The sequence below is a fragment of the Rhyacophila brunnea genome, unplaced genomic scaffold (genome assembly GCF_057557595.1).
Source record: "Rhyacophila brunnea isolate RB1 unplaced genomic scaffold, BYU_Rbru_1.0 scaffold_19, whole genome shotgun sequence".
Lineage (NCBI taxonomy): Eukaryota > Metazoa > Arthropoda > Insecta > Trichoptera > Rhyacophilidae > Rhyacophila > Rhyacophila brunnea.
In genome coordinates this window covers 29,735,264-29,762,742 of record NW_028232848.1, presented here as the reverse complement: position 1 = coordinate 29,762,742, position 27,479 = coordinate 29,735,264, and the positions used below count along the sequence as shown (strand labels likewise).

At 35.7% G+C, this 27,479-nt stretch overlaps 3 protein-coding genes across 4 annotated transcripts in view; 1 reads left to right on the top strand and 2 right to left on the bottom strand.

The window, feature by feature from the left end:
* Positions 1–3,099, top strand: part of dsx-c73A (doublesex cognate 73A) — a 205,751-nt gene extending 202,652 nt beyond the window's left edge. Inside the window, exons 4-6 of the mRNA XM_085946237.1 lie at positions 656–818; positions 2,213–2,317; positions 2,813–3,099. Coding sequence (XP_085802363.1) covers positions 656–818; positions 2,213–2,317; positions 2,813–3,048 — 504 coding nt within the window. The 3' untranslated portion in view covers positions 3,049–3,099. The remainder of the gene's footprint in view (positions 1–655; positions 819–2,212; positions 2,318–2,812) is intronic.
* Positions 1–18,574, bottom strand: part of LOC147072894 (elongation factor-like GTPase 1) — a 468,820-nt gene extending 450,246 nt beyond the window's left edge. Inside the window, exons 1-10 of one of the 2 annotated variants that reach the window (XM_085945747.1) lie at positions 18,503–18,574; positions 17,034–17,407; positions 15,829–16,062; positions 15,236–15,410; positions 12,826–13,696; positions 11,988–12,061; positions 10,040–10,195; positions 9,668–9,785; positions 8,172–8,992; positions 7,388–7,501 (exon numbers count right to left, since the gene is read on the bottom strand). In XM_085945747.1, coding sequence (XP_085801873.1) covers positions 7,388–7,501; positions 8,172–8,992; positions 9,668–9,785; positions 10,040–10,195; positions 11,988–12,061; positions 12,826–13,696; positions 15,236–15,410; positions 15,829–16,062; positions 17,034–17,381 — 2,911 coding nt within the window. In that variant the 5' untranslated portion in view covers positions 17,382–17,407; positions 18,503–18,574. Of the gene's footprint in view, positions 1–7,387; positions 7,502–8,171; positions 8,993–9,667; positions 9,786–10,039; positions 10,196–11,987; positions 12,062–12,825; positions 13,697–15,235; positions 15,411–15,828; positions 16,063–17,033; positions 17,408–18,026; positions 18,134–18,502 lie in introns of those variants that run through there. The other variant, XM_085945748.1, reaches the window with a different exon arrangement.
* Positions 17,523–23,154, bottom strand: LOC147072893 (uncharacterized). The gene is made up of 5 exons (XM_085945890.1): positions 23,134–23,154; positions 22,196–22,451; positions 21,037–21,131; positions 20,076–20,152; positions 17,523–17,529 (listed from the first exon to the last, which is right to left on the bottom strand). The coding sequence occupies exons 1-5, from the start codon at positions 23,152–23,154 to the stop codon at positions 17,523–17,525; spliced, it is 456 nt and encodes a 151-aa protein (XP_085802016.1).
* Positions 23,155–27,479: the final 4,325 nt, after the last annotated feature.

Below are 27,479 nucleotides of genomic sequence, written 5' to 3'. Positions count from 1 at the left end.
GAGGAGGTCAGAGCAGAAGTGGCGTAAAGTAAAGGGGGGAACCTCTTCCAATGGTTAACTCCGTTTAGACATTTTCGTGGGTTACGCCACTTCTGTTCTTACCGAATTATACTTCGATCGACCGCACAGGTATCGATAATTATTTTCAGGTCTCTTCACGTTACAATTCGAAATGCTATATTATTCAATATGTAAAATACGTCATATGAGTCGTATAGTATCAAAAGTAGATCTGTGCGTTATTCACCATTTCGAGAAAATTATGAAAAACGTTTTGTTGGAGTTTTTAGTGTTATAATAGCATGAAATATGTTTCTACATTTAGAAATTAGAAATTCAATTCAAATTCAACAGTTCTACTTTTGTTTCCAAAGTATTGAACAGTTCTAATTCTGATACCAAGCCCTATTTTTCCATCACAATTTTATACCACACAGATATGATTTTGATTCGAATATTATATTGCTAGTCGTACATTATGGTCAGAAGAATAATTTGGCATACTTAGTTAAATTTCGATATATTTGCGACAGTTCTACTTTTGACACTATACGACTCATATGATGACAATTAAATACTTTACTTTGATATCTTTCATATTTCCACGTTTTATATTTCACAGTTCATAATGTGTTGTGTCAAAATTGTGTTTCAGTACGCCCACAAAGCTGTAACTCTAGTTAAGACCTGTGAAGCAACATCCGAGATGAGGGAATGTCGAGCACCAAGAGACTGGTCACTGCTTGCCCTGCAAAATGTCAGAACTGGAAAATCTCACTACCTGGTGATCTGCAGATGTCCTGAAGAATTTGTTCTAGGTGTGTATAGATAGAAACCAATTGCTGTATACTTAACTTTAATATTATCGACTGAAGGTACTGAATTTAAATTCTAATTGATTCAACTTTAGCAATTTTATTACGACCAGGTTTTACCGGTTATCGCAGATTAGATTCAATATTAAAACAATTAAAACTATCTCGGGAAAGGTACGGGTTTTAATTACTGCCATCATATAACTATTAATAGGCGCATTGTTATATTACCCAACCATTATAGCCACATAATATTACTTCCTCTTATAGCCATACGCAATAATTATTGTATTTTATCTATGGACACCAGTCCTGCCAACTGAATAAAATTACCTGTCATTACTATTCCCACAGACTGGCCATTACAGACTGTTTTTACTTTTCCTGTTCATTCCCATATATCTTACAACAAAAGTAATGAATCACTTATTTAATTTATAATTTATATTTCACATTGAGTTGAATGCTGTTTTGACTATTAACAATATTATCATTGGATAATAATAGCTCTTTCCAAAGTACCATAATATATGTTGTGTAACCCTCTCCAGATACATAAAGCTCTCGATACTAGTTGTTTTTTCCACCACGGATAAGGCCAGTCTATATTAAGATAGATGCTGTTACACATAACATTGATACTTTACCATATAAGTCATAGCACCGTAAGATGACTCAGACCAACCGTATGTTAAGCTTCGAGACCGGTGTGGTATGTTTTTCCCACCACATATGCAAGCGTATATCGTGTCGTAACAAACGTTAGTCGCCCTTTACAGTTATGCAGACCGTATCAGGAGTAATCTTCCAAAATCTTGTTTTTTTATCAAATATGTTATGGTCGGGCATTTTCACTCGAAGTAGGTAAGATGCCGCAAAATTTTTGAAAGATAATAAAATTTCCCAAATACAGAACAAATCGCAATGGTCAACCGGTCCAACCAAAGGTTGGACGGAATTAAGAAGCTCTTTTTTTTCAGCCAACATATTATGGCGACAACTCCAGTGGTATACATTTAATCAGAAACGAGATAATAACAAACCGAACCATGCAGCCTGTCGTCATATAGACGGTGACATAAAGAGACTGGCCGCACGGTGGTAATATGCTCTGCATAAGGGTGTGAGCGAGGAAATCATAGCATCACACTAATGCCAAAATGTATAAACCGGGCCATGCATCAAATATTAGAAATTAAAGGAAATGGTTTCCATCTCGCAATTGGTTGAAGAGGAACTATGGGAAGAAGATAATTAAGGATTTAAAATCGTTTTAAATTATTCTATATCTTTCAGGTCGCAAAGTTTTATGATCAGAAACATTCATTAGGCATTGGCTTATAAAGAATTACAATAATAATTAGTGTTTATAAATATTCGCATTTTTTTATTTTCAGAGGGCCCTATGTCACATGATCAGCCCACATACGCATCAGTGCCCGGCATAAGAGTTTACGGCATGATGTGTGTTCAACCAATCCAAGATCAATTTACTTCTACAGGTAATTATTTTCTTCACATATCTATGGTTCTCGAATAAAATACAAACATACAAAGATCACAATTTAAAAAAATGTGTAAAACTATAGTTCAGCTATATTTAAATTGTTGCTAAAATATGCTTAAATATAATAAGCATGCGTGAAGTTCATTTTATTATTTTACTTTTCATAGAGAAATTAATTAAAAATCAGCTGTCATTAAAGATGCTGAAAATCGGACATTATTATTTTCTGTTTGCCTAAATATTGGTACCATTGATTTATAGTTTTATTCGATATTCGAAAACGTCAAAACAAATAGTGTATCATTTTGAATAGGTACCTATTTTTAATGTTTAACAGTATTTTAAATTGTTTATTTTCTATGTGCATTATTAATTTTGATGGTAGCTAAGTATGTAAGTATTTTTGAAAACTTGACAAACGAAGACATTTCCAAACTCGTAATTACCCACATACTACGGGAAAATACATATACATTTTGTATAATTTCAGGGTACAGCACTCCATCGGCGCAACCCACAAGCTCTTACAAAGTTGGCTATTCGCAGCCTCATTATAATCAAGAGACTTCATACACGAGGTATCCTGGATACATCGGCCCAGGAGTTTACTACAATAGAATGGCGCGGATGACCAGGGACACGAGACGGCAGAACATCGCCGACAGTCCGCCATTCCCGTGGGAGAAGGCCAGAGAATTAGCCCTGTCAGCCGACTGGGATAATTAAGCCGATATGCCATTAGAATTTTATTTAATATTGCGAAGTTAATGATTATTGTAGTCCTGCGTTTAGGAAAATGGTCAAGTGTCAATGGGATGGTTTCTTGATAATACATAATGTTATGTAGAAAAATTTACGAAACTGTCTCAAATATTTATTTTATTAAAACGTACATTATTTATTTCTATTTTAATATCTCAAATTATAAGGTTGGATACCTATAAAGTTATTGTTGACATCTAGTGACGAAATTACGAGACATGCAATTAAACACATTTTAACCAAGTTTTGTTTGACACCAGCTACCTACTACCATAATTATTATTTGAAGCAATAATATAAAAACAATTACTTATTTATCAGATTATCGTCATTGATGGAATATAATATTATTAATTATTGCGAACGATTTCAAAATGAATATTTAGTAAAATATGTCAAAAATTACTAAAAAAATATTGTCATATAAATAAAGTCTCGATTTGGTATAAAATAAATATATAGAATTTAGAGTAAAATTCAATTTTGATTTCCTGCAATGTTTCTTAAATAAAATTAAAAATATAGTAAAACTATAAATCATTTTTAAAAAAAATCGTGTGAACTGCCATGAAAAAAATGAATAAAACTATATTTTGGTCAATTGTATTTAATTGCATGTTTCGTAATTTCAACACTAGATGTCCCCAATAGCGTTACACTCCCCCATAATATGCTTCGACACACATCCTGTTATTTAGAAATAACTACATTTATAAACAATGATGCACCTACATTTTATAAAACGACTGAAGAAATTATAGAATGTTGTTATAAATTTATTTGATGCAAGAAAATATTTTCATAGACAAACTTTATTTTATATAAAACAGAAAAATTCATTCTAAAGATATTCATATACCTAATATTTTTATTCTAACCCTGTAATCATTGACAATAATTCCAGTATGCATTCGTGACGACAAGTATACGGATAAAAAAGGAATAGGGCTTTTAATAATATCTTCTAAACTTCTATGACAATATAATATATTATAACTAGTATTATTGTCATCCACCTTAATACATAATGTTTTTAATTTTAATGGGCCAGCAAAAAGATTATTCGATTACCTACTATATATTAAAAACAAAACATTATCAATATTTAAAAAAAGAACACTGATATAACAAGAAAATAATTTATTATATCCTGTGGGTCTATTCTATGCTTATCGACCGCTAAAGTGATAAAGTGAAAAATACTATCAAACTTAGGGTAGGTTTGTATCAAAATATTAGCACTTATTGTAACAATTACACGAAGCCGGTTTTTATTGTTGCAATAAGTGCTATATTTTAACAGCACCTATCTTGCTGCTGTTAAAATATCGCACTTATTGCAACAATAAAAACCGGCTTCGTGTAATTGTTACAATAAGTGCTAATATTTTGATACAAACCTACCCTAAGTTTGATACTATTTATCAATTTAGTGTTCGATAAGTATAGAATAGACCCACTGAAGACTCTTTGATTTTGGACTAATTCATGTACCTACCAATAGCTGATCAATCGGTGTTTCACAAAAATAATAATTCGATTTATACAAAGTTTTATCTTGTAGTGGCTATCAATAAATACATAATATTTCAAATTCTAAATAGATACTCATGTATTCAGGACAGTCCTTCACAATATATAACATGTGCACTGAATCATAAAATAAAAAAATCTACTCATGTGGGTCTATTCTATGCTTATCGACCGCTAAAGTGATAAAGTGAAAAATATTATCAAACTTAGGGTAGGTTTGTATCAAAATATTAGCACTTATTGTAACAATTACACGAAGCCGGTTTTTATTGTTGCAATAAGTGCTATATTTTAACAGCACCTATCTTGCTGCTGTTAAAATATCGCACTTATTGCAACAATAAAAACCGGCTTCGTGTAATTGTTACAATACGTGCTAATATTTTGATACAAACCTACCCTAAGTTTGATACTATTTATCAATTTAGTGTTCGATAAGTATAGAATAGACCCAATGGTATAGGTAAATCGTTCTACAGTGGCACCATAGGCGATTCGCGCGTGTATTGAATTGCTTGCGACAATGCCTGTTTCAATGCTAGCAAACAATACCACTACAACTGCAAACCGCATTTGCCGTACCCATGGTGCCACTGTAAAACGATTTACCTATACATAGGTATAATAATATATAACACAGTTTGGGTAGTTTTATGTCAAAATTAATAATTTAATTCAAGTCCAACTATCATGACAGCTTGGTAAAAGTAAGAATGACATATTATGAATTTGGTAACAGGTAATTAGTATGGTGCAGCTTACTATTTCACCTTAACTGTCGAGTCAGTGTTTAATAAGTGTACATATGTCATAAATCAGGGAACACAGAATTAATGGGAACTAAAATATCTAACGGGAGTGGAGTAACAGACAACTGATCTCGAGGGTGGAAGAATATGAGATAAACTTAACATGTGTCAAGAATACGTCATTCTAAGCTTGTCCTACATTCTGACAACTGCTCTCGGTTTATGCACTGTCACTCATTCAATATTGGTGTATTTGAATGGTGTAACACACACTATTGCACGTTTATGTGTTTCATTTTCGTAGGACACTCACATTCAAAACCCTGCTTAAAAATGTGGTGTATTGGCGTATAGCCTATCTGAATTATATTTATTTATCTGTTCTGTGGTCATAACTCATATTATCGATCAAAAGTCACTACTATCTTTTCTAAAACAATGCTATTAGTGCTATCATGCTCAGGTCAAAATTATTTTGAATTAATGTGGATCTATATTTTCCTTGTTAAATTTGAATATTCTATGAATTTCTGGAATGAATTTTGACTTCAATTTTATCTTATTTATGGAAAAAGTCAAATAGTTTCATACCAATTGCGAAGTAATAAGTTAATAACCGAAATAATTTAATATGTATTAATTCATTTCAAAGTATATGAATGTATTTAAAATATATTTGTGGTGAAAGCTCTGGGATAAAGTGCATTTCTATAATAATTCTTGCTGACATGTTTTAAAGCACTATTTATTGCGATGTTGTCTTCTGTAGAAGTAGAAAAATATTTTTTTAATAATGAGTAATTGAATTTTTTACTATTAGAATTAATCGTAACCAATAATAAGTATCAATGAACTATGTCAAAGAAATGCTCATATTTTTATGATATTGAGATACATTTATTGAATACATAAATATTATTAAATTCAACCATTTTAATAGCATTGTATCAAATTGAAATATATATATATATATATATATATAATTATAATAAACCCTTGTTAATTCAAATTTAAATGGACCAAAACATCGAAATAATTCGAATTACAACTATTTTGTAACTATCTTTTTTGGTTTATTTGAATAACATAAAAGAATAATTAATTGTCTTGCCTAACTAAGATCTAACACAAATTGAATTAAGAACGTTTTATTCGAAATCCATTTGGTGATGTTAATAATTATTATCGATGAAAAATTAGAATTACAGCATAATTCAAATTATAGAGTTGTTAATGTCAACATTATTTTTAATCGTCTTTACTAAATCAGGGTTGATCCATTTACATTGAATGTTATTTATATTCCTTTACATAAGATACTACCTAACTATATAGTTTTCCTAGAAAAATAGTTAAAGTTATTTGTCGCCTTATTCACGAAGCTCACAAGCCCCTCCCCTGCTTTACGGTATTTTAATTTTGGGTAATATTTATTTGGGTTACGATAAATATATTTACCGCGCTTATCCTGTTGAACACAGTTTTTATAACTTTTACACTAAAACACCAAACGCTATTGACAATAGATAAGCTGTTTTATAAAAATCACAATAATATTATGTACTTTGGTATCACTTGGGATTAATAAATTCAATAAGTAATTAAAATACATATTTTCCTTAATTCGATGTGAAAAATAAACATACACATTATTAATTTGTCTGAATTGTATGGAAAAGATTGATTTATTCATAGTAAATTAAAATAACAATATCTGCCTTAATATAGTTTTAGAGTTATTGTAATTAATCTGATATTGTAGACCTTTCGTGTCCATTCAGTTTAATTACATAGATATTTTAAGAAAGCATTGTATTGAAAATAATATTATATTGTGATGTAAATAATAGTTCACCATTCTTATACCTAACTCTTAACATTATAATAAGTATATTTATATTTTAATCAATATTCATTTCGATGTATAAGTAGACCTTAATGTATTGCATATTTATCAAGTTCATTGTGTAAGTCATTTAAGTATTTATTATTATGAAACAGAAATGAATAAAAAAACTTACCTAATACTTGCGCCTTTACGTTGATGTGGCAGGAGTACATGGCGGCCATGATGCGCTGCGGCTGAGCCTGGAAAGCCTTGCGACACCCTTCTTTTACAGCTGACATAATTTGACCTATGAAACAACATTACATGGGGTTACTACCAAAAGTTGGTGTCTCGAAATCATGTTATGGAGTAATTGTAATTTGAAGTATGACATGCCTTCTAAAATCGGGCATAATAGCGCCTGTACAAGTGCATGTATTTATTTGCAGCAATAGTGTGTATTTTAAACTATCGCGATAATAACTGTTTAAACATAAAATTGCTTACTATCCGCCAATCTCATTCTTCAAGAGTAAGCAAGACACGATTTTGTCATTTTATAGTACTATTTGACTTGTGAAAATCGGTTCACCTCACAATGTTCATTTTTTAGCGGCAGGTTCGCCACTATCGTTCTACTGTGCAGGCGCCATCGAAAAAATCCACCTGTCGCATGAAAATTCGGAAGCTCCCAAAGTTTTTTGATTGATGCATGCAAGCTTGCAACTGCAGGATAATATATGTTTACTCATACATTTTATTGTTATGCCCGCGATAATACTAACTGTCAACAGTAAATCCATGCATGTGTAAACGGGGTATAACACCAAATCCTCATAAAAATGGTTTCAAATAGACGGCAAACAATACCAGTTTTTAGACATAATATGTTACGTAACATTTATGCAGAAGGTTTATTTTGGTAATGGTAATTTTAGTAAAGTTTATATTAAGAAGGTAATAGTAATAATGCTCACCAGAAAATGGTCCATAAGGTTGGCTGGATGCAACCAGTTCATCTTGATCACCTTTCGACATTGTCCACTCCTCAACGGCAAACGCAACTCCCATGATAGGTTCTTCGCACAGAGGACCGGCCAGAGTTGCCAATTGGAAACCATTCACGAAACTGCTGGTGAAATCACTCCGAGGATCTTTCACATCGTCGACGATTTCAAGATCAAAATCAAACAGTGACTTTTTGTAGTCTTTTATTCGGTTAAGTAAAATATTAGGGCCGCATTTTCTTGGGCCTGCCGACCAGATTTCTTCAGTCGCATTGTGCCATTCGGGACCCGCCGAGTCAAAGGCATTTTTTAACTCGGTTTTAAACAACTCGATAGTTTTTAAAGTTCGAGAATTAAGCTCATTGGTTTGATTACAAATCAGAGTTGTTTCATTAGTCTCAGAAGTACTCGGCGAAGACTCATTTTTAACATTTAGGTTAACGAAATCATTTTCAACATGCTCGACTTCAATTTGAACAGTAGTTTGCATCTTTAAACTAGACATCGACTGAGAATGTAACATTTTTAGTATGTCAGATTTCTTCTCCAACAAATTCGTAACTTCCTGTGGCAATGGTATTGCTTTTATTTTTATTACGCACTGTTTATTAGGCGTTTGCATTGTGATAGTTTTATCGGCATCCTGTTTTTCATTACTCTCGGTCGGTTTGGCAGCATTTTGCGCGTCAATGTCTTCATTGACCATGTCGGTACGAGGCGGTTCAATGATTGTCTCTCTGAAGGGAACGATTGGTTCGGACACAGAAATCGGTACTTTTGCATATCTTGTGCTGAAAAGAGACCAGAATATGAGTAAGTTATAAATAATATATCTATTTTTCTATTCTTTCCCTGTTCTTTCCCATTCTTCCTCTGATAATGGAGTCCATCTTAATTGATAGCATCTTCCCGACACCAACAAATGCAAACTGGGAAACTGAATTTGAAGAAATTGCAGACTTGGTGAAGATTTTTTATCGTGACAACTAAGATTTAAGAATAATTGAAATGTCTATTTCCAAACACATACAGATAAATTCACAATTGAATATGTATTTGTGTAAATGACATTCTGTATTTGAAGCTTAAATGACTGGTTGTAACGATAGTTTATTTTTTCACATCATATTGTATTTCCAAATGACTAATTGCAATTAATATAAACAAAATAAAATTGGAAATATCGACATTTGTTTGCAACTTTTTAATTTATTGATTTCTATAAATAATTTTTTCATACGCTTTTGATAAGTTTTCGAAATACTTTTTATTAATATGCAGACTTTTGGATTTGGAAATTTTTGGAAATAAACAGTTTCTTGGTAGAGTTATGATTTATTTTGAATGAACATTGATTCAATTCCACCCAAGGGTTGCCAACTGTCTCTTCTGGGCAGGAGACCTCAACTTTCAAAACATTAAATCTGTGTGCCTTAATAGTGCAGGAATAAATACCAAAGTGTTACCTGAGATCTTCCAAACACCTCTCTAAGTGGACTTCTCCAGCGGTGAGTAAAACGTGTTCCCCCGTCTCCTGTACCAATACTTGGACACATGCATCAGCTTGATTTAAAAGCTTTAAGCCTAGAAAAGAAAAACACAGTTTATTTTTTATCTTAGTTATCAGAATACAGTCATTTCTGATTTTAATATTCTTTTCTATCAATGACTTTACTATGATTGATTTATTCTGCTTACATATAAAATCAAATTAAAGACAAATAATCATTTGTGTAGGTCAGGGGTTGGTAAATGTTTCAGATTTATGTGTTGCATTCATTATTTAGTTTTAAACTTAACCCAAATTTTTGAACAAACTTTGTAAAATAACTACATACCTTTAACAAGTTTTGGCATGTCACTCGGATGCTGTGTTTCAACGGCAACTCTTAAAATAGGAACTGCAAACATTTGCATTTCGCTAAATGACGGACAGAATACAGTAGTACTAAGTGTGGCTGTCTTAAGAACATGATCGTCTAATGCTCCAATACCTGAAAATTAAGAAAATATAATTAGTACATATACCTATTTGCCCTTAATTTTTACCACGTTTTCTTAGCTCGTATTCTTGTTTGTCCAGTGGTTGTTTATCCAGTACAAATCTTACAATCGATTTTTAACAAACTTCATGACTAGCTAGACATTTGAAACACGATGCCAATGCATTATTTTAATACTTTTAGCCATCTGTATGTAGAATTGAATTCATTTTCAGTTAAATCTGTTTTGTATGAAAATTTATTTCGGAAGAAATCCGTAATCCAATCCACTATTATTGGTTGCTAAGAGGGTGGTTCTAGCAACAAAATTATTAATATATATGTGCGTTATTATGGAAATCAAAATGACATTTCAGTATTCTATATTTGTTTGTTGCAAAATAGCAAAAAAATGATTTGTTGACAATTGCCTTTTGTCCTAAATTATTACTACATGGAATTGTCAAGTTTATATGATTCAACAGAAAATTTAAAAACGTGGTATATAAAAAGTTCTTTTTATCTTGTAATTATTATATTATGTGTGCGAATTATAAGCTCATCTGAGAAGTATATTTAAAAAACGGTGTGTGTACTTATGTACGCGCGTTAGAAGTTATACTTATTTGGCGTAACAAAACAAAAACAAAACTTGTGATAAACTAGATTCTTTGGCTGGTTCTTAATTATCTTGTTAAATTACACACTCAAGAAAAAGGACCGCTTATTGGAATGCCGTTGGTTTATTTCTATACACTTTAACTTATATTACTAAATTATATAATGGTTTCTCGTTGTTTTTATTTCTGACGTTTAATTGTTTGTTTACGCAAGGAATTGCAAATGGCCGACAATAATAAATTCACTGCCTATTTTTTTTCGTGTGAAAAAATAAATTATGTGTTACATGTCACACGCCAAAAATACACTCTGATCTGATTTCCTAAACGTGCTAAAAGAAGTATAACTTCAAAAATAATATGTCTGCATTTGAACTTATCAAATGCAGCAGAAGAGGAAAGTACATAGGTACCTAACATGGACGTAATCATTGTTATGTAAATTGGATAATATTCTTACCTGATTTCATTGCTTTACCCTATAAGTACCAGTAGGTCAACCAATTAAACAAATTAATATTTCATTTTTTAAATCTTGAACATACGTAATTTGAAAACATCTCATGTATATTATAACAATTAGAAAAAATCTTTTTCGAAAAAAAAAAACGACACCTGTCACCACTGAATTTGCGCCAATGTGCTTTTCCAATTAAGCTACGGGCGTCCTACTTAATTACGACAAATTTAACTAGCAGTTCTTACATAAAATGCTTAGTGTTGGCTATCGGTTTTTGTGTAATAAATCAAGGTTACTACTCAAACTGACGTCCGGATCACTCTTTCATTTTTAGCTATAACGTACTTGCACTTGCTAATAATTTAACAAATTTCTTTTATTCAACGAATCATTCATAAGATTTGAGAATGTAACATTCTATATTATTTTGAACATACATATTATTAAGTATTTATTTTATTCAACAAATAATTCACAAGATTTAAGAATGTAACATTATTTTTATTGAACATACATAATTTGAAAACACTTCTGAGAAATATATAAGCAATAGAAAAAAATCTTGTTAAAAAAAAATACTACTACTACTATAGTACTCTCTGAAGCGCTATGCTGTTGAATGACTCGCTGATTCTTATGTTCTCGTAATAACGCTGACAAGGCCCGAGGTCGTTGCGCTCTACAGATTTTATGATATATCTGAAAAAGTATTAAAATATCTCACCGAGTATATTCCCGGCCGGGACTTCTTCTAACTCCTCCAATTCACGACCCATCAATAGAAATAATTGGTTGATCCTAAAAAAAACATGAATATATGATATTTGTTATATAAAAGACAACACCATATCCTTAAATAAACAGGTGTGCACACAAGGGGGTGGGGTTTCAGGTTCAGACGCCCCCAGGAGAGAAAAGAAAACTTTTTAGGTGAATGGAATATTACTTCTTTATCTACTTTATATGACCTCATCACTGAAGATCGCGGCCCGGACGATTTGGCTGTAGAACAGCCTTCTCAACGGATTAGCACCACTCCTTTCAGTAATCTACGACATGCAAAACCTCTATCAGTGAAAGGCCTATGGCACTCATAATTTGGTGCAACTATCTGGGGCATTCAATGTTTGCTTTAATATTCTGACATGGCAGCTCTAAAAAATAAGATAGTACCGACGACGCAAACGGATACTATCAATAATAATCATTTTAACCGTTAGGTCACACACATTCGATAACCATTTATGGATGTGGCAGGTCATAATTATGCTCGTAGTTATGACTGCAGGCCAGGTATTTATCGCTAGACTCAAAGTGCGGAGTGTCTGGGTATAGGATATGTACCTAGAAAAAGACGGGGATTCGCGATTAAAGCGATGAGAAGCTATAAGTAGTAGGCTGGGTAAATGCGGAAGTCAGTGGCACCTGAGATATTGTCACTCTCGCCGCCTTAGAAAAGCAATAATAAATTATATTTTCGAAATGGACCCCCCTATACCATTTTCCTGTGCGTGTAAATAATAAATATTGAATTAGGTTTACTGAGACATATTAATACTTACTCCACACTTGTCACATGTTGATTACTCTTCAAGTCTTTTAAAGTCAGAGCAGTGTCAATTTCAAAGTTTGCATCATCACTGATGAAGGTCTTGGGGTCATGCTTAGGTCCTAAGACGTAGAGTCTGCAACCTTTCCTCAGAGTCCCACTGAATATCCTTGCGAAACCCACAAACACGTCATCGCTCAACTCTTCGATCTTTTCGGCCTCTTGTATTTGACTTTGAGTATCAGATGTTACCGGATCAAGGCTAACAACATCGGGAGTGGTCCCTAGAGCTTGTCGTTCGATATGTCTTTGCCTTGCAATCTCTCTTCTGTGAGCAATTTCCTCAGGTGTTAATGGCTTAGCTTTGTTTTCCGGCAGTATCTTTCTATCAACAGGAAACATTTTTGAAATAAACACTATTACCGGACGAGAATCGGAGCTGTCGCAAGCCATGAAGTCTTTTTTTAAGTCTTGCGTTGCCGGTAGTAAGAAATCAAAACCTTTACCGTGAGAGCACATTAATTTTTCAACCTTCTCTTCAGATATTTCTTTGGGCGATGGTAGCTTTTGACAAACCATGTCCAATACTCCTACCGCTAACGGTAACCACTGAGATGCCACGGCTTGAAGTTGTATCTTTGGATCCCTGTGTCGTAAATCACGCGCGGTTAAGTTAATTCCAAGCTTCTTTGTCATGGCTTCTACCTTGTCTCTTTCTTTACGCACAATGATGGTTTCATAGAGAGCCCAAATATTCTCAAGAACTAATTGAACGAATACGGGTCGTTTAGCTTTTTCTTGGGCGCCTTTCATGAAACGTTTTGATTTGGAATCTAAATAATAATCTCCCCATAACACTTTCTGCAATATTTCTTCTTTCACACCTAGAACAATTTAAAAAAAATAGATTCATTATAACATACAACATTATCTAGAAAGGTGACGAAGGGAGCCTGTTGAAGGAAGGTAGACTGAGAAGCGCATTTTTTCCGACCATGTCCAATCCTAATAGGATCATATCGGCCCCTTAGAGTCAAAGAAATGTACCTTAATTTTTACGTATGGGACTGGACATTAAATGACACGTAGCTCGTCGTAGGTCAAAATTGAGTTTTTTTTTGTATTTTCAAACCATGATCCTGGACATTCCATAAAGGTTGTAGATAATCTATTTATATAATTTTGAAGCCTTATTATCCTTTATATTTATTTTAAACATTTGATGACTGCATAAAGTATTTTTATTACATAAAATAGTATTCTTTTAAACCTCTCGCTCTAATGTTTTAGAATATAGTCATATTTCGGTACATGAATGTGCAGTGGTGTTAAGATTTTTTACATTTATTAATTTTTAAACGCATTTATAAAACCATTAGTATAATTAATGACGAGATAATTTTAGTAAAATATTTACGATAAAAAATTATATTGATAATCTCTGTGATCCCAAATTTTACAAGAATTAGGCATTTTATTATTCAAAAGATCGGCAAGATTAACACATTTGAAGATAATTCTTCAGATACTAATTATAAGCTATGTCTTTGACCATTCAAGTGTGATAAACATCCTACGAATATTGATTGCTTTATAATAATTATTGACCTAAGAATAAGGTAGTGTTTTTTTGAAATACGCCATTTCTTTTAGCATTCCCCAGTGGTTAAGCTACAACATACGGCCGTAACCATAAATTGACAAACTATAATTGAAGTAGGGAGTAAAATGATGTTAACACGCGTGTTTGAACATGTACCTAACCGAATTTTTTTTTATTTTTTTTAAACGGTACAGTTTAAAGTAGAGAAAAATGAAATATGTTTTTTTGACTCTAAGGGGCCAATATGGGCCTCCACAGAGTGGAGGTTTGTATGAACAGATTTTGTTTTTACGAGAAATGGATGTCAGCCACTTGCTCAACCAATTAGGTCCATACTCTGACTCATACATCAATTGAAAAACAATATGTGAATTTGAGAGACCCAGGATTCAAACCTGGGACCCACGACGCGATAGGCCGACACTTAAGCTGCACTCACTATCGTGAGTGGGAGAAGCACATTTACGGGAGTTTAATTTGAATTGTGTGTCTGATACAATTTATTGAACGTAAAACTATAATTTATATTACTTTTTTATATGCAAAATCCAAAAATTACAACATGCATAGAATTAGACAGTTATTTTACTACAACAAAAACATGATGCGCTAATTGCACAGCCAAGGGACAGAACTTGCACCAAGTGCCACAGCTTTATTGTCGACCTGGCTGTCTTCTGAGCCAAGGTTGTGTAATGGAAATGAAAATACTTCCAACTTCATGGATGCCTGAACACTTTGGTAAAAGGGAAAATGGTTTCCTTTGATTCAATCAATTCTTTCGATTATAAAAATAAAAATAGTTAGTAGAATATCTTACCCAATTTCTCAGAAAATATCTTTGCGAAAGTGGATACTCCAAAACCCCAACCATCAACAGCGCTGGCGAATACCACATTACCAGATTCGGGAGTAAAGTAAAGATGGGAATCATCGGCATCTTCTAATGCTGATGTCCAATTGTATGGAGTAAAATCTTCGTTAGCTATTTTTTCCTACAAGTAAAAAAATAGAACTCTAATTATATAAGAACTAATATTGATAATAATAAAGTTAATTGGATTTGAGGAAATGAAATATATACACTGAATGCTTACTGTAATGGTTCCAATCTACCAATCATAGAGAAACCAATAAAATTTCTAAGGTATTTTGTAAAAATTGGATTTTATTCATTTTCATTACAAAAATAAATGATTTCTTCATCAGAATGAAAATGAGAAAGCACAGTTGACAAAATCCTTCAAGGTTAATTGCCGCTCAAGTAGTTCTTGTTACGTTTTCGTGTTTCTAGTAACTCTATGATATCTCAACGTTATGTGTAACATGAACATTCACATTTACAATATAAAACTAGACAGAACATTGTTTTAGTGTCCAAATATGCCAGTTAAAATATGTTGCAAATATTACCAGATCAGTTTCATCTTCTTTATCGAAAACCTCTGACGCAAACAGTTCTCCCAAGACTGCGTTGACGTGTTCCAAAACTTGGGTCAGATGGACATAGGCATCGAGAGGTGTCAGTTGCATTTCCAATATTAATCTGTCCATTTTGTTCAACACCAAAACGGGCTTTATGTTTTCCGAATAGGCTTGTTTCAATGCAAGTCTCGTTTGAGGGCATACTCCTTCTACAACATCCACCTAAAACATAAATATTATGAACATATATTATTTATTTACCAAAGCATTGGTGGTGAAATTATATAATATTGAAAATTTTTGTATTGTCAATAATAAGACTCGAACAAAGTCTATTCTTCTTTTCATATAATGAATATTAAATATACTTTTTAATTATTTAAAAATATTTATATAATTTTGAAAAACCTATTAGAAAAAGTCTTAGAAAAAAAGGTGGACTGAGCGGAATTTAAACACACATTACCCGTACCAAGTCCCGTAAGTATGACTGCTCAAGGTTTGACTATTCTTTTCGGTTACCCAACGCTTAACTGTCTCCAATTGGCACTTTTCGCCACTGGTCTCTTCATAATCGTAATTCCTTTTCTAATGGACAATTCCGTGAGTTCAAAAATATCATAATAAAATTAAATTAATACTATTGACTGGGGTAGAGGAAGGATAGATTCTTCTGGCACTGTGGCCACGACAATCTTTTTTCGATGGTGTTAGTGTTATTTGAAAGTAATGCTACCAACACCTAAATGAGTCACCTGCACTGCCACAAGAATTTGACAACATTTTACTTGATGGAATTTGAATTTAAATTCTAATCGATTTAAGTTTTGTACTATTCTATTTGAGTAATTTTTTGCGACCCGGGATTAGCTTTTCGGGATCTTCAAGCGCTATACACACTCACCAATAGTAAATGAACATTGACATAGAATACAGTTAATCCTCATTTACAAGTAGGTATACTAGATTAATACATTAAAAGAACTTGAAAACATTATTACCGAGTAAAGAAGTGTTTGGAAATATCGTACATTCCCAAGGAACCCACTGTTAATACATTTAACAAGCCTATTACGAGACCTCATAAGCAATGGGAATAGTTAAAAGTATTGGAAACTTAACATTTCTAATTAAATAATGTATAATGGACTCCAACACGATAATTTCAAATGTTTACAGCACATAATACTCACAACAATAATTGCACCATCGCAAAGCCTGATCGCCGTTGATACCTCACTAGAAAAATCAACATGTCCCGGAGAATCAATCAGGTTGATCAAATACTCTGCATTGGACAAACAATGAAGGAGGGAGATACTGCTACTCTTCATCGTGATGCCACGCTTCTGCTCATCTGGCCTGCTATCCAGGTACCGCAGGCTGCCTACTGCTTTCGAGGATATGATACCGTTGCTGGCGACCAGTGAATCTGCCAAAGTTGTTTTGCCATGGTCTACGTGGGCCAAAATGCAAATGTTTCGAACGTTGTCAACTGATTTTTGAAGTTCAGACAACTTCGATGTGTTTACTGAACGCATTTTGTTGAATGACAATCAAGCCTTCGCTGAAAATATAAAGTTTTATTCAGCTGAGATAGCTTTTTATAATAGAAAATATTTAAAATCGAAAAACTATCATTATTACAATATTTCAAGTAACTTTGATCTTCTGTCTAAGTCTCATTCACTGCGGACCAGTTAATTAATATTTAATTACCACATTTAAATAACATGCTAATTATATCTAATGGCCATCTAATGCCGACCATATATACATAAATGTTAAATAAAATAAAAAATTGAACCATTCAAAATATTTTTATGTTAAAAAAAAAATATAAACATTCATTTTATATGAATACTAGTGGAGCTCAACCGCCCTTGCCATATTCAGTGGCCCAACACACTTGACAAGCATGTTTTTTTACATTTCTATTGGAAACCGTTAATGAGGAGACTGTTAGTAAAAGTTTAAAATTAGCCATCTAGATTTGGGCATTGGACACATCGCGGTGCATGCATGGTCTGCGCATTGCCTGCCTCAAATCAGTTTCAAAATGGCTGTTTTTCGCGATGAAAGTGCTAGCACACGTAGCTCCAGTGTTGCCAACTGAATGATTCCCTTGTCTGGAGAACTGGATAATATCTTAAATTTAATAGAATTTATTGTCAGAGCATTAGTACCTGTGTTCAAGTCAGGCATAGGCGAACATTGAATATGACATAAAACTTAGAAAAACGTTACAGATTTCCTGGCATGTTATACGATCTCTCGATTAAAATCGGTATGGTTGTATGGAATGCTGTCCTTTTTATCCTATTGGCTGAAGTAAATACTGTGCCATACCATATCATGTACAATCAAGTATCTCTATTTGGCTATTACATTTGAGACACAACGATTTATGCCAATAGATCTAGATGCTAAATTTTTTCATAAAATTCAAGATAAAAAACAGGTCCTCTGCTCTTCTATAATAATTAATTGTACCTTTTAACATACATTTTGCATAACCTCAAAAACACACTGCCTTTGACGAGTGGCAACTCTAAAATACGATGCATAGACTAATATACTATAATACGATGTTGAAAATTAATTTTTAATCCCTATATTTTATTTTTACAATAATAATAAAGTAATTCAACTACCAACTCACAAACTTCACGTCCAATATTATGAGTGCGAATTTCACAACAAAGTGAAAGAGTAAACGTCAGAATGAAATGTCAAACGCACGCTGTCAAAATAAAATAGTATTGCCATAACCCATTAATATGTACCCTAAAATTAAATGAAATGATAAAACCTCTACGATATAACAGCAATGGGGAAAAATTCAAATATAATGAAAGGAGTTTTACCTACCAATAAAACTCTTATGCCAGCGCTCCATTGGCGAGCCAAAAGTCCGACGACAATAAGTCTTCAGATTTTTCTACGTTCTGCTACTGGCCAACAGACGTTCAACGAAACGAGTATATAATTAATTTGACGAGTAAAACAGTCGACTTTGACAGCATAGATAATATACGTATATCTGACAGTTAAATCGTGATGGCGTTAAATGATACCGACGTTTTATGTTTTTTGGGTTATTGGGTGGCAGATAATGTAATAACGAAGCAAAGGGTACACAAATACTGGGTGAAACATTGGATAAGGAAACGAACGACATTATCCCACACAAATTTAATACGAGAATTGCGTTTGCAACCGAGCGATTTCCGCAATTATTTGCGAATGTCGGAGGATGTATACACAGAACTGTATAATTTGGTCTCCCCATTTATTAAAAAAAAAATACTATGATGAGGGAAGCTATTTCTCCTCATGATAGATTATGTGCAACCCTGCGATTTTTGGCTGCCGGCGGAACATTCACTGACTTGCATTATAGAACTGCGATTGGAAGACAAACTCTGGGCAAGATAATTCCCGAAACTTGCCAAGTCATCATTGACGTTTTGAAAGGAGAATATTTCAAGGTGTGTATTATATTATACGTCATCTAATAAAGTTGGGCAAATTTACAAATATATCACGTTTTCAACGTTTAGTGGATTGTTTTACCTATATAAATCATAGACGGCATCATAAGAATGGCAGACAAGATGCATTTGAGATAGGTATATATATAGTCACAAATAAGGCCATCGTTGACATGCTAAATATTCAATAGACCATTAGAATGCTGTACCTAGCCAGGACTCTCCATATAGGCTGTAAGCAAGCTGCTTAATTATTCCTGTTGAATGTATTGTAATACTAGTCATATTCTTCGAAAAGCAAGCATGGAATTTGATTTCTAAATGAGGCCACATAATAATATAGGTTTGCTAACATAGCTCAAATACTTACCATTTGTTGTATCGCTTAAGCTAAGGTTTATAGGCATAAAAACAAACAAAAAAACAAATATTTTTACAAGATATTTATTCATACAAAAAACATTAATTTATTATACCGGCTTTTGTACATTTTTGCTTAATATACGATAAACTGGTTGAGTATGAACAGTAGTTGCTGGCGTTATTTTGTCACTTTGTCCCATAAAGGCAACTTCATGCATCAGCTTCTCGGCCAGCAATCTTTGTCCCTGTGACATCGATCGTAGTTTCATGGCCATCATTTTGCCAAAAACATCAAATTCATCTTCAGTCTTGCTTAGTTTGTCGGTGATTAATTCTAACACTTTGTTGGCGCTATCATTCGATTTTTTTCGTTTGAACGATGGGGGTTCTCGTGCTCTATTGAGATTCGATCTTGGAGTAGTCGACAACGTGGATGTTGAAGGCGAATATTCTATCTGTAAATAAAATGTTGATTATTTTTTGTTGCAGTTCCCTGATACGCACGAAGAAATGGAGACGATTGCAGAAGAATTTAATAGTAAATGGCAATTTCCAAATTGCCTGGGCGCAGTTGATGGGAAACACATTGCAATCGTGCCACCTGCAGGCGCCGGCTCCCACTTTTATAATTACAAACATTTCCACAGCATTGTTTTGATGGCTATTGCAAATGCTAATTATGAATTTATTTATGTTGATGTTGGAACAAATGGACGTATTTCTGATGGAGGCGTACTGAGAAAATCTGATTTTTTCAAACGTTTAGACGAAGGCAGATTAAAAATACCTGCACCAAAAAAACCTACTGCTAATTCTGATGCACTGCCATTTGTTTATATTGGCGATGAAGCCTTTGCATTACGTAACGATTTCATAAAGCCGTATTCACAAAGGCAATTAAATCACAGTAAAAGAATATATAATTATCGGACATGCAGAGCCAGGCGAATTATAGAAAATGTTTTTGGCATTTTAGCTGCTAGATTCCGCATTTTTCAAGCTCCAATAAACATGAAAATTGAAAATATCAATACAGTTGTATTAACTTGCTGTGTGCTGCACAACTTTCTTCGTCGCAAATCAACACATACTTATACTCCTTCTCATGACCTTGATAGGGAAAATCCTGAGACAGGTTTAATAGAGCTCGGACTGAGGTCACAGGACACCTTAGCGCCTTTGGAAGCAACGACTAATCGGAACTCGACTGCCAATGCTAAGAAAGCGCGAGGAGATTTCGAAAAATATTTTAATACTACCGGGGCTGTCACATGGCAAGAAAGTATGATAAGCAATAGATAAATTAAACCAATGTAACAATTTAGTTAAAATGTTTTACCTCAATACAATCTTCGTTGTTTAACGAGTTGGAGTAACTCTCATCAGGAGACATGTTTTCCAAATCGTCCACCATGCTGGATATTGAGCTCGATTCTGTAAAACAAAATGTAAATTGTTAAAATACAACATAATACTCAAACTGTTTTTTATTATCTCTCCCCTAAGTACCCATTCCTTCATACGGTTAATATTGATATTGGTATAATTGGTGTAATCCAGTATATCGGGTATTTTCAAAATGTGTTTTCCGCTGTATTCCTCATTACCATTAATTTTGATTGATGATTGACGATTTATTGATTGTCTCTGAAGGAACCTAACTCGAGCGATTTTTGATTTTATGATCATTTCTTTTCTTCTTCTTTCGACCATGTCCGATCATAATATGGACCTCCACGGAGTGGAGGTTTGTATTGACAGATTTTGTTTTTACGAGAAATGGATGTCAGCCACTTGCTCAACATATTAGGTCCATACTCTGACTCATACACAAATTGAAATTCAATGTGTACTTGTCAGACCCAGGATTTGAACCTGGGACCCGACCACGACTCAATAAGCCGCGCTTCCACCGCCATGATCGTACCTATATATTATTATTTCTTACCTACCTCAGCAAAGAATAAATAATTTTATTGTGACTAGAAATGATTCATAGCTGTATGTTTTAATTGCTTAATAGTAGCTAATCTAATGCGATGTCACTTTCAGAGATACGACAATGTCATAGTCTGCACGTGTATAATAAATAGCTTTAAAGCATTCCCTCGTACCTATATATTATTATTATTTATTACCTACCTCGGCAAAGAATAAGAAATTTTATTGTGACTAGAAATGATTCATAGCTGTATGTTTTAATTGCTTAATAGTAGCTAATCTAATGCGATGTCACTTTCAGAGATACGACAATGTCATAGTCTGCACGTGTATAATAAATAGCTTTAAAGCATTCCCTCGTACCTATATATTATTATTATTTATTACCTACCTCGGCAAAGAATAAGAAATTTTATTGTGACTAGAAATGATTCATAGCTGTATGTTTTAATTGCTTAATAGTAGCTAATCTAATGCGATGTCACTTTCAGAGCTAGGTACGACAATTTCATAATCTGCACGTGTATAATAAATAGCTTTAAAGCATTCCTACGTACCTTCCATTTGGTCGTTCAAGAACTCCAAATTTTTATAGTACCACAGTTTGGGTAGATAAACTGCGTCTGTGCCGGCTCCGCTTCGATATGATGTCCTTACTTTATTTCTTTCCTTTCTGTAACCCGACCTCAATGTCTGTATTTTCTTTTTAACATCGTCGACCCTTGCCTGCGGCTCCACCTTGATTAAAATCTCCAAAAGTTCCGCATACGCCAAGGACTTGGCATCACGATTCTTGTATAGTGGGCTGGTCGTCTTCCACAACGATGGGTTGTCTTTAAAACAACTAATAAAATCTTCCAAGAAACTTTTCGAATGCACTCGTAGATCTACCATTGTTGTTATCGATGTGAGATGTCCGAACACTTTGAATGACAGTAAAATAATGATGGCGCTGTCGTCCGTCGGCATAGATATAAATAATGTGACGGTAAAGCGTGGTGAACGTACGAATTTCAGCGGCTCGGCGAGTAAAATATCAAACATGTTTGAAATCCAACGAGCCTGGTCTGCGGATTAAAAAGTCCGCAGACCTGGGGTGCTCCACGCGAAAAAAAAGTCCGAAGACTGTAAATCGTCTGACTTGCGTGCCAATGGAGCGCCGGCATTATTATTCGCTATTGACTCTGAAGTCCCTTGAGATGTTGATCGTATTTTTTGCCTTGTGTTCTTCTGTGCTGGCCCCTTTTTACCCCCTTTTCTTCTCGATTACTTATCTCTCTGGTTGCTCATCTTGTTTTACCGGCTGGCAGGACTGACGCTTCTATCGTAGCGTGCTTTGTTTTTGGTTCTACAATTAGTTGATTGTTTTTCCTTTGTTCAGAAGCGAAAAAATTTTGTCAAACGTTTAAGTGCAGTTAAATTGTGAAATTTGTGCAATAACATGGAGCGTAATGAAGCCAGCAACGTCGCGGAGGGACTAGCGATGGAGACCGACTCGAATGAGTCGGAACTGCATTGGACGATCCAGTGGGTGAACTGAGAGCAACAGTAATGTCACTGGATAACAAGGTATCGCAGATTTTTTCAATCTTGACCCAACAGGGTCTGCCTGCAGCGGTGCCTACTCCGCAGAGGCCGACGGTAAATATCGACTCTCCGGTAAGTTTTTTACGGCCACCCGCAAGGCCTGAAACAGCGGAAAAACCCAACAGGATTCCGTTGCCTGTATTTAGTGTCGTAGTTCAGGAGCCTGCTTTTCCGACGCCAGACAAAGCTCGGGTAGCGAAACTTACCAGGCTCCAACTGTTCGACACAGATAATTGGGCGGGGGTTCGCTACGCTAAAACCCAAAAACAATATTAATTTGGCGGCCCCATCTTTCGTTGAGTTGGGACTCAACGATGAGTTACGCCCCTACGATCATTCATCGCAAACGATACATCTAATGGAGCGTACGATCGCCGGCCTCCAAAATGCGATGCTCACTCAAAAGGAGTGTAGTCGGGACGCGTTACAGCGAGTGGTCGACTCTGTCAGCGACCACACCATCGGTACGGCTCTTTTTGAGATGGTCGTAAAGGAGTTTGGGCCCTCTTCAGCACTCAACAAAGTGTCTGAGGACGTCACCCGAATCCTTTGTGGAAAACGGGCAGAGTTGCTTCAGACGAGGCGGAAGAAAATCCTCTCCGATATAAAAGACACCTTCACCCGAGAGGCTCTTAACAAGATCCCACCTAGCGCCGAACATATCTTCAATAAAGATAAACTGGCGGGGTTCCTAGAAAGAGGTGGGGGTCATGAGAAGGTCTTCGATCAGACCACCAAAGTGGTTGACCAGGGCAGGGAAAGTCAACCTAGAACTTCGTCAGGTGGACACAAGGACACCTTTCGGAGGCAGGGATACACGAGGAGGATACCAGACTAGGTTAGGGGTGGCTTGCCGAGAGGCCCTGCCCATCCAACCGAGGTTTTCCCAGAGATAACCGAGTTGGTGCGAGTAGCACTTACCCTAGACGCAGGTGACCGGGTCTCCCTCACCACGTTTTAAGGGGGACGCCTCCAGCATTTCCAGGAAATCTGGCAGGCCAAGGGTGCACCACCACCATTATTAAAAATAATAACGGGGACCCGTATTCCGTTTATAAAGAAACCCCTTCTAATAATGCCTTCCGTACAATTCCAGAAGGATTTCCAAACGCGACAATCGCCGGAGATCACTTCAAAAATCACGGAACTGAAGAAATCGGGAGTATTGGAATTGGCAGAACCATCTCCGAGCTTCCTCTCAACCATGTTCCTAGTAAGGAAGCAAGACGGCAGTCAACGATCCGTCTTCAACCTAAAACGCCTAAACGGTTTCCTACAACCAAGGCCGTTCAAACTGTTCCACCATATCAAGGTCCCAACACTCCTGCAAAGGGAAGACTGGTTAGTAAAAATAGACCTAAGCCAAGCGTACCTACATGTACCTATAGCTATACAACATCACCGATTTCTTCGGCTAGTTTACGTAGGAGAACTCCTTCAATTCACGTGCCATCCGTTCGGACTGTCGGCAGCACCAAGACTGTTTGCCTCATTAACAAACTGGGTGGCCGAACAACTCCGGGGAAAAGGTATGAGAATCGTCACTTACTTACGACTTTCTGATGGCAAATCAGTCCAGAGAGATTCTTCTGTCGCAACTGACTCATATGATAAATTTCATGCAGGCACTAGGCTGGATAATCAACAAGAAAAAATCTTGTCTGATTCCAAGCCAACAGCGGGAGTTCTTGGGTATCACGTGGGATACTCACAACAATCGGAAATATCTATCAAAAGAGAAGTGCAGATCACTTCGTCACCACCTGCAATTGCAGATCCAAAAAGGCAGTTGGTCGCTCAGGCAGACCCAACCTTCGTCACTCCACATGGGAGGTTGCATTGCCGACGTCTACAATGTACGAGCGCTCAAATATCAAGGAGCCACCCTCACAAATCAACATCGATTCCACCACAAGCTCGAGAGGACATCATGTGGTGGATTCGAGTGGTGGGCTCCTCAGGAAAGATTCACAGGGCAACCTACAATCACTTCCTCACCACAGATGCAGCCGATTCAGGCTGGGGAGCGCAGTTAGACGAGTGCCACCTATCAGGTACATGGACAAAACGCCAATCCACGTGGCACTCCAACCGAAAAGAGCTGTATGCAATACTCTCAGCCATGCAAGTCTGGGAGCAAACGCTCAGGGAATCAGAATTACTTCTACAAACCGACAACAAAACAGTGGTGGCCTACATCAACAACGAAGGGGGCACAAAGTCTGAAACCCTACTAAGTCTTTGCCGACAGATCCTGGAAATTGCCAACCAGGCCAGTATATCATTGACTGCACAATACCTTCCAGGAAAATACAACTGCGTGGCAGACCATCCCTCACGCAGCAAAATTATCCCAGAATGGCACCTAGTTATGGCGGCTACAGCTCCCCTATTTCAAAGATGGGGACTCCCAGACGTAGACCTGTTCGCATCCAACACAGCCCATGTTTTCGCAACGTATGTCTCACGAAATCCGAACGATGCCCTTGCACTGTTCCACGATGCATTCATTCGACAGTGGGACTTCAAACTAGCCTGGATATTCCCGCCGCCGAATCTAATTCCACAAGTATTGGCACACCTGAACATGGCAAGGGGAAAATATTTACTAGTGGCCCCATGGTGGAAGAAGTGTTTTTGGAGTGCAGACCTACAGCAGAGACCACTGGAACCCCCCTACCCGATCCCGTACTTGGAGTCATTTCTAGTGGATACGGTGACAAACCATCCACCTCCACAAGTCCGGGACCTATCACTCCAGTTATGGATAATTTTGGGTGGGCAGAGTTAGTTTCTAGCTGGTCGGTAGAGGACAGATAACTTCTCACTTCCGGCTGGCGACCATGAACTTTGAAGACATGGTGCATGGCCAACACCATAAGCTATAATACCGCCGAGCCGATTGAAGTGGCTAGATACCTGGGTCACTTATACAATAAGGAAGGTCTTTCATATAACACTATTCTTGTACATAAGTCAGCCACAGCTACCTTTTGCAAACCTATGATCAGTAAAGACATCAGCAGTAACATCGTAGTGCGTCATATGTTAAAAACCATATCCACCCGAAAGGCTAGACCTACAAAACCACCGGTTTGGGATCCAAAAATAATCGTGGACTACCTCAAGAAAACAACACCACTAGTATACAACCTATATGAAGTTTCACGCAGAACAGCTATATTATTATTACTCGCATCGGGACGACGGGGTCATGACCTTACCCTACTCAGTGTAGCGGATAATGGCCTAGTCGATAATGGTGACCATATAATTCTATGGCCAGTGTTTGGTTCCAAGACAGACACATCAAGGCACCACCAATCTGGATGGAAATTAAGCGCTTCCAGTTGCCAAAACATCGATCCAGTATTTTGGCTACGAAAACTTATCTGCGTTTCCAATGAGAGAAGAGAAGAGGGTGGTAATATTCCGGCATTATTTATCTCGTCAAGAGGTCCCCCAAAACCTGCGACTCGAGCAGTCATCGGAAATTGGGTGAAGTCACTATTCGCTGATGCAGGGGTACAGGAATCACCAGGCAGTACTCGATCAGCAGTCGCCTCTCTAAATTGGTTAGAGAACTACCCCATAGATGACATCCTGCAGAGAGGTAATTGGCGCCAAGAAGCTACTTTTAAAACATTTTACCAGAGACCGATAGACACACAGACTTCTACAGCGGGGGAACAAAATATGTTGACCTCTCTGTTCATCCCGGTGCACTGAGTCTAAAAGCAAGGAGATGTTATACCTAATTCTCATGTTAGGTTTATCCACCTTATCTTGCAAGATCTATCTTGCTTTACCAGGTGATAACAAAAAGATATCTTAAGGGACTTTGAGTCAATAGCGAATAATGAAAGGAGTTTTACCTACCATTAAAACTCTTATTATTCTTGTTGACTCTGAAGTCCAGAGAACACCTACCTGGTTTCCTTGAGACATATCAAATTGAAGAACCAAAGACAAAGCACGCTACGATAGAAACGTCAGTCCTGCCAGCCGGTAAAACAAGATGAGCAACCAGAGAGATAAGTAATCGAGAAGAAAATGGGGTAAAAAGGGGCAAAAAATACGATCAACATCTCAAGGAACTTCAGAGTCAACAAGAATGATAAGAGTTTTAATGGTAGGTATAACTCATTTCATTATTCATGTTGACTTTGAAGTCATTGAGATAGAGTTTGCTCTTTCTTATCACGTGAGGAGTTATTTTACTAATTTATCCCATTTCTTGTCGTTGGTCATTCC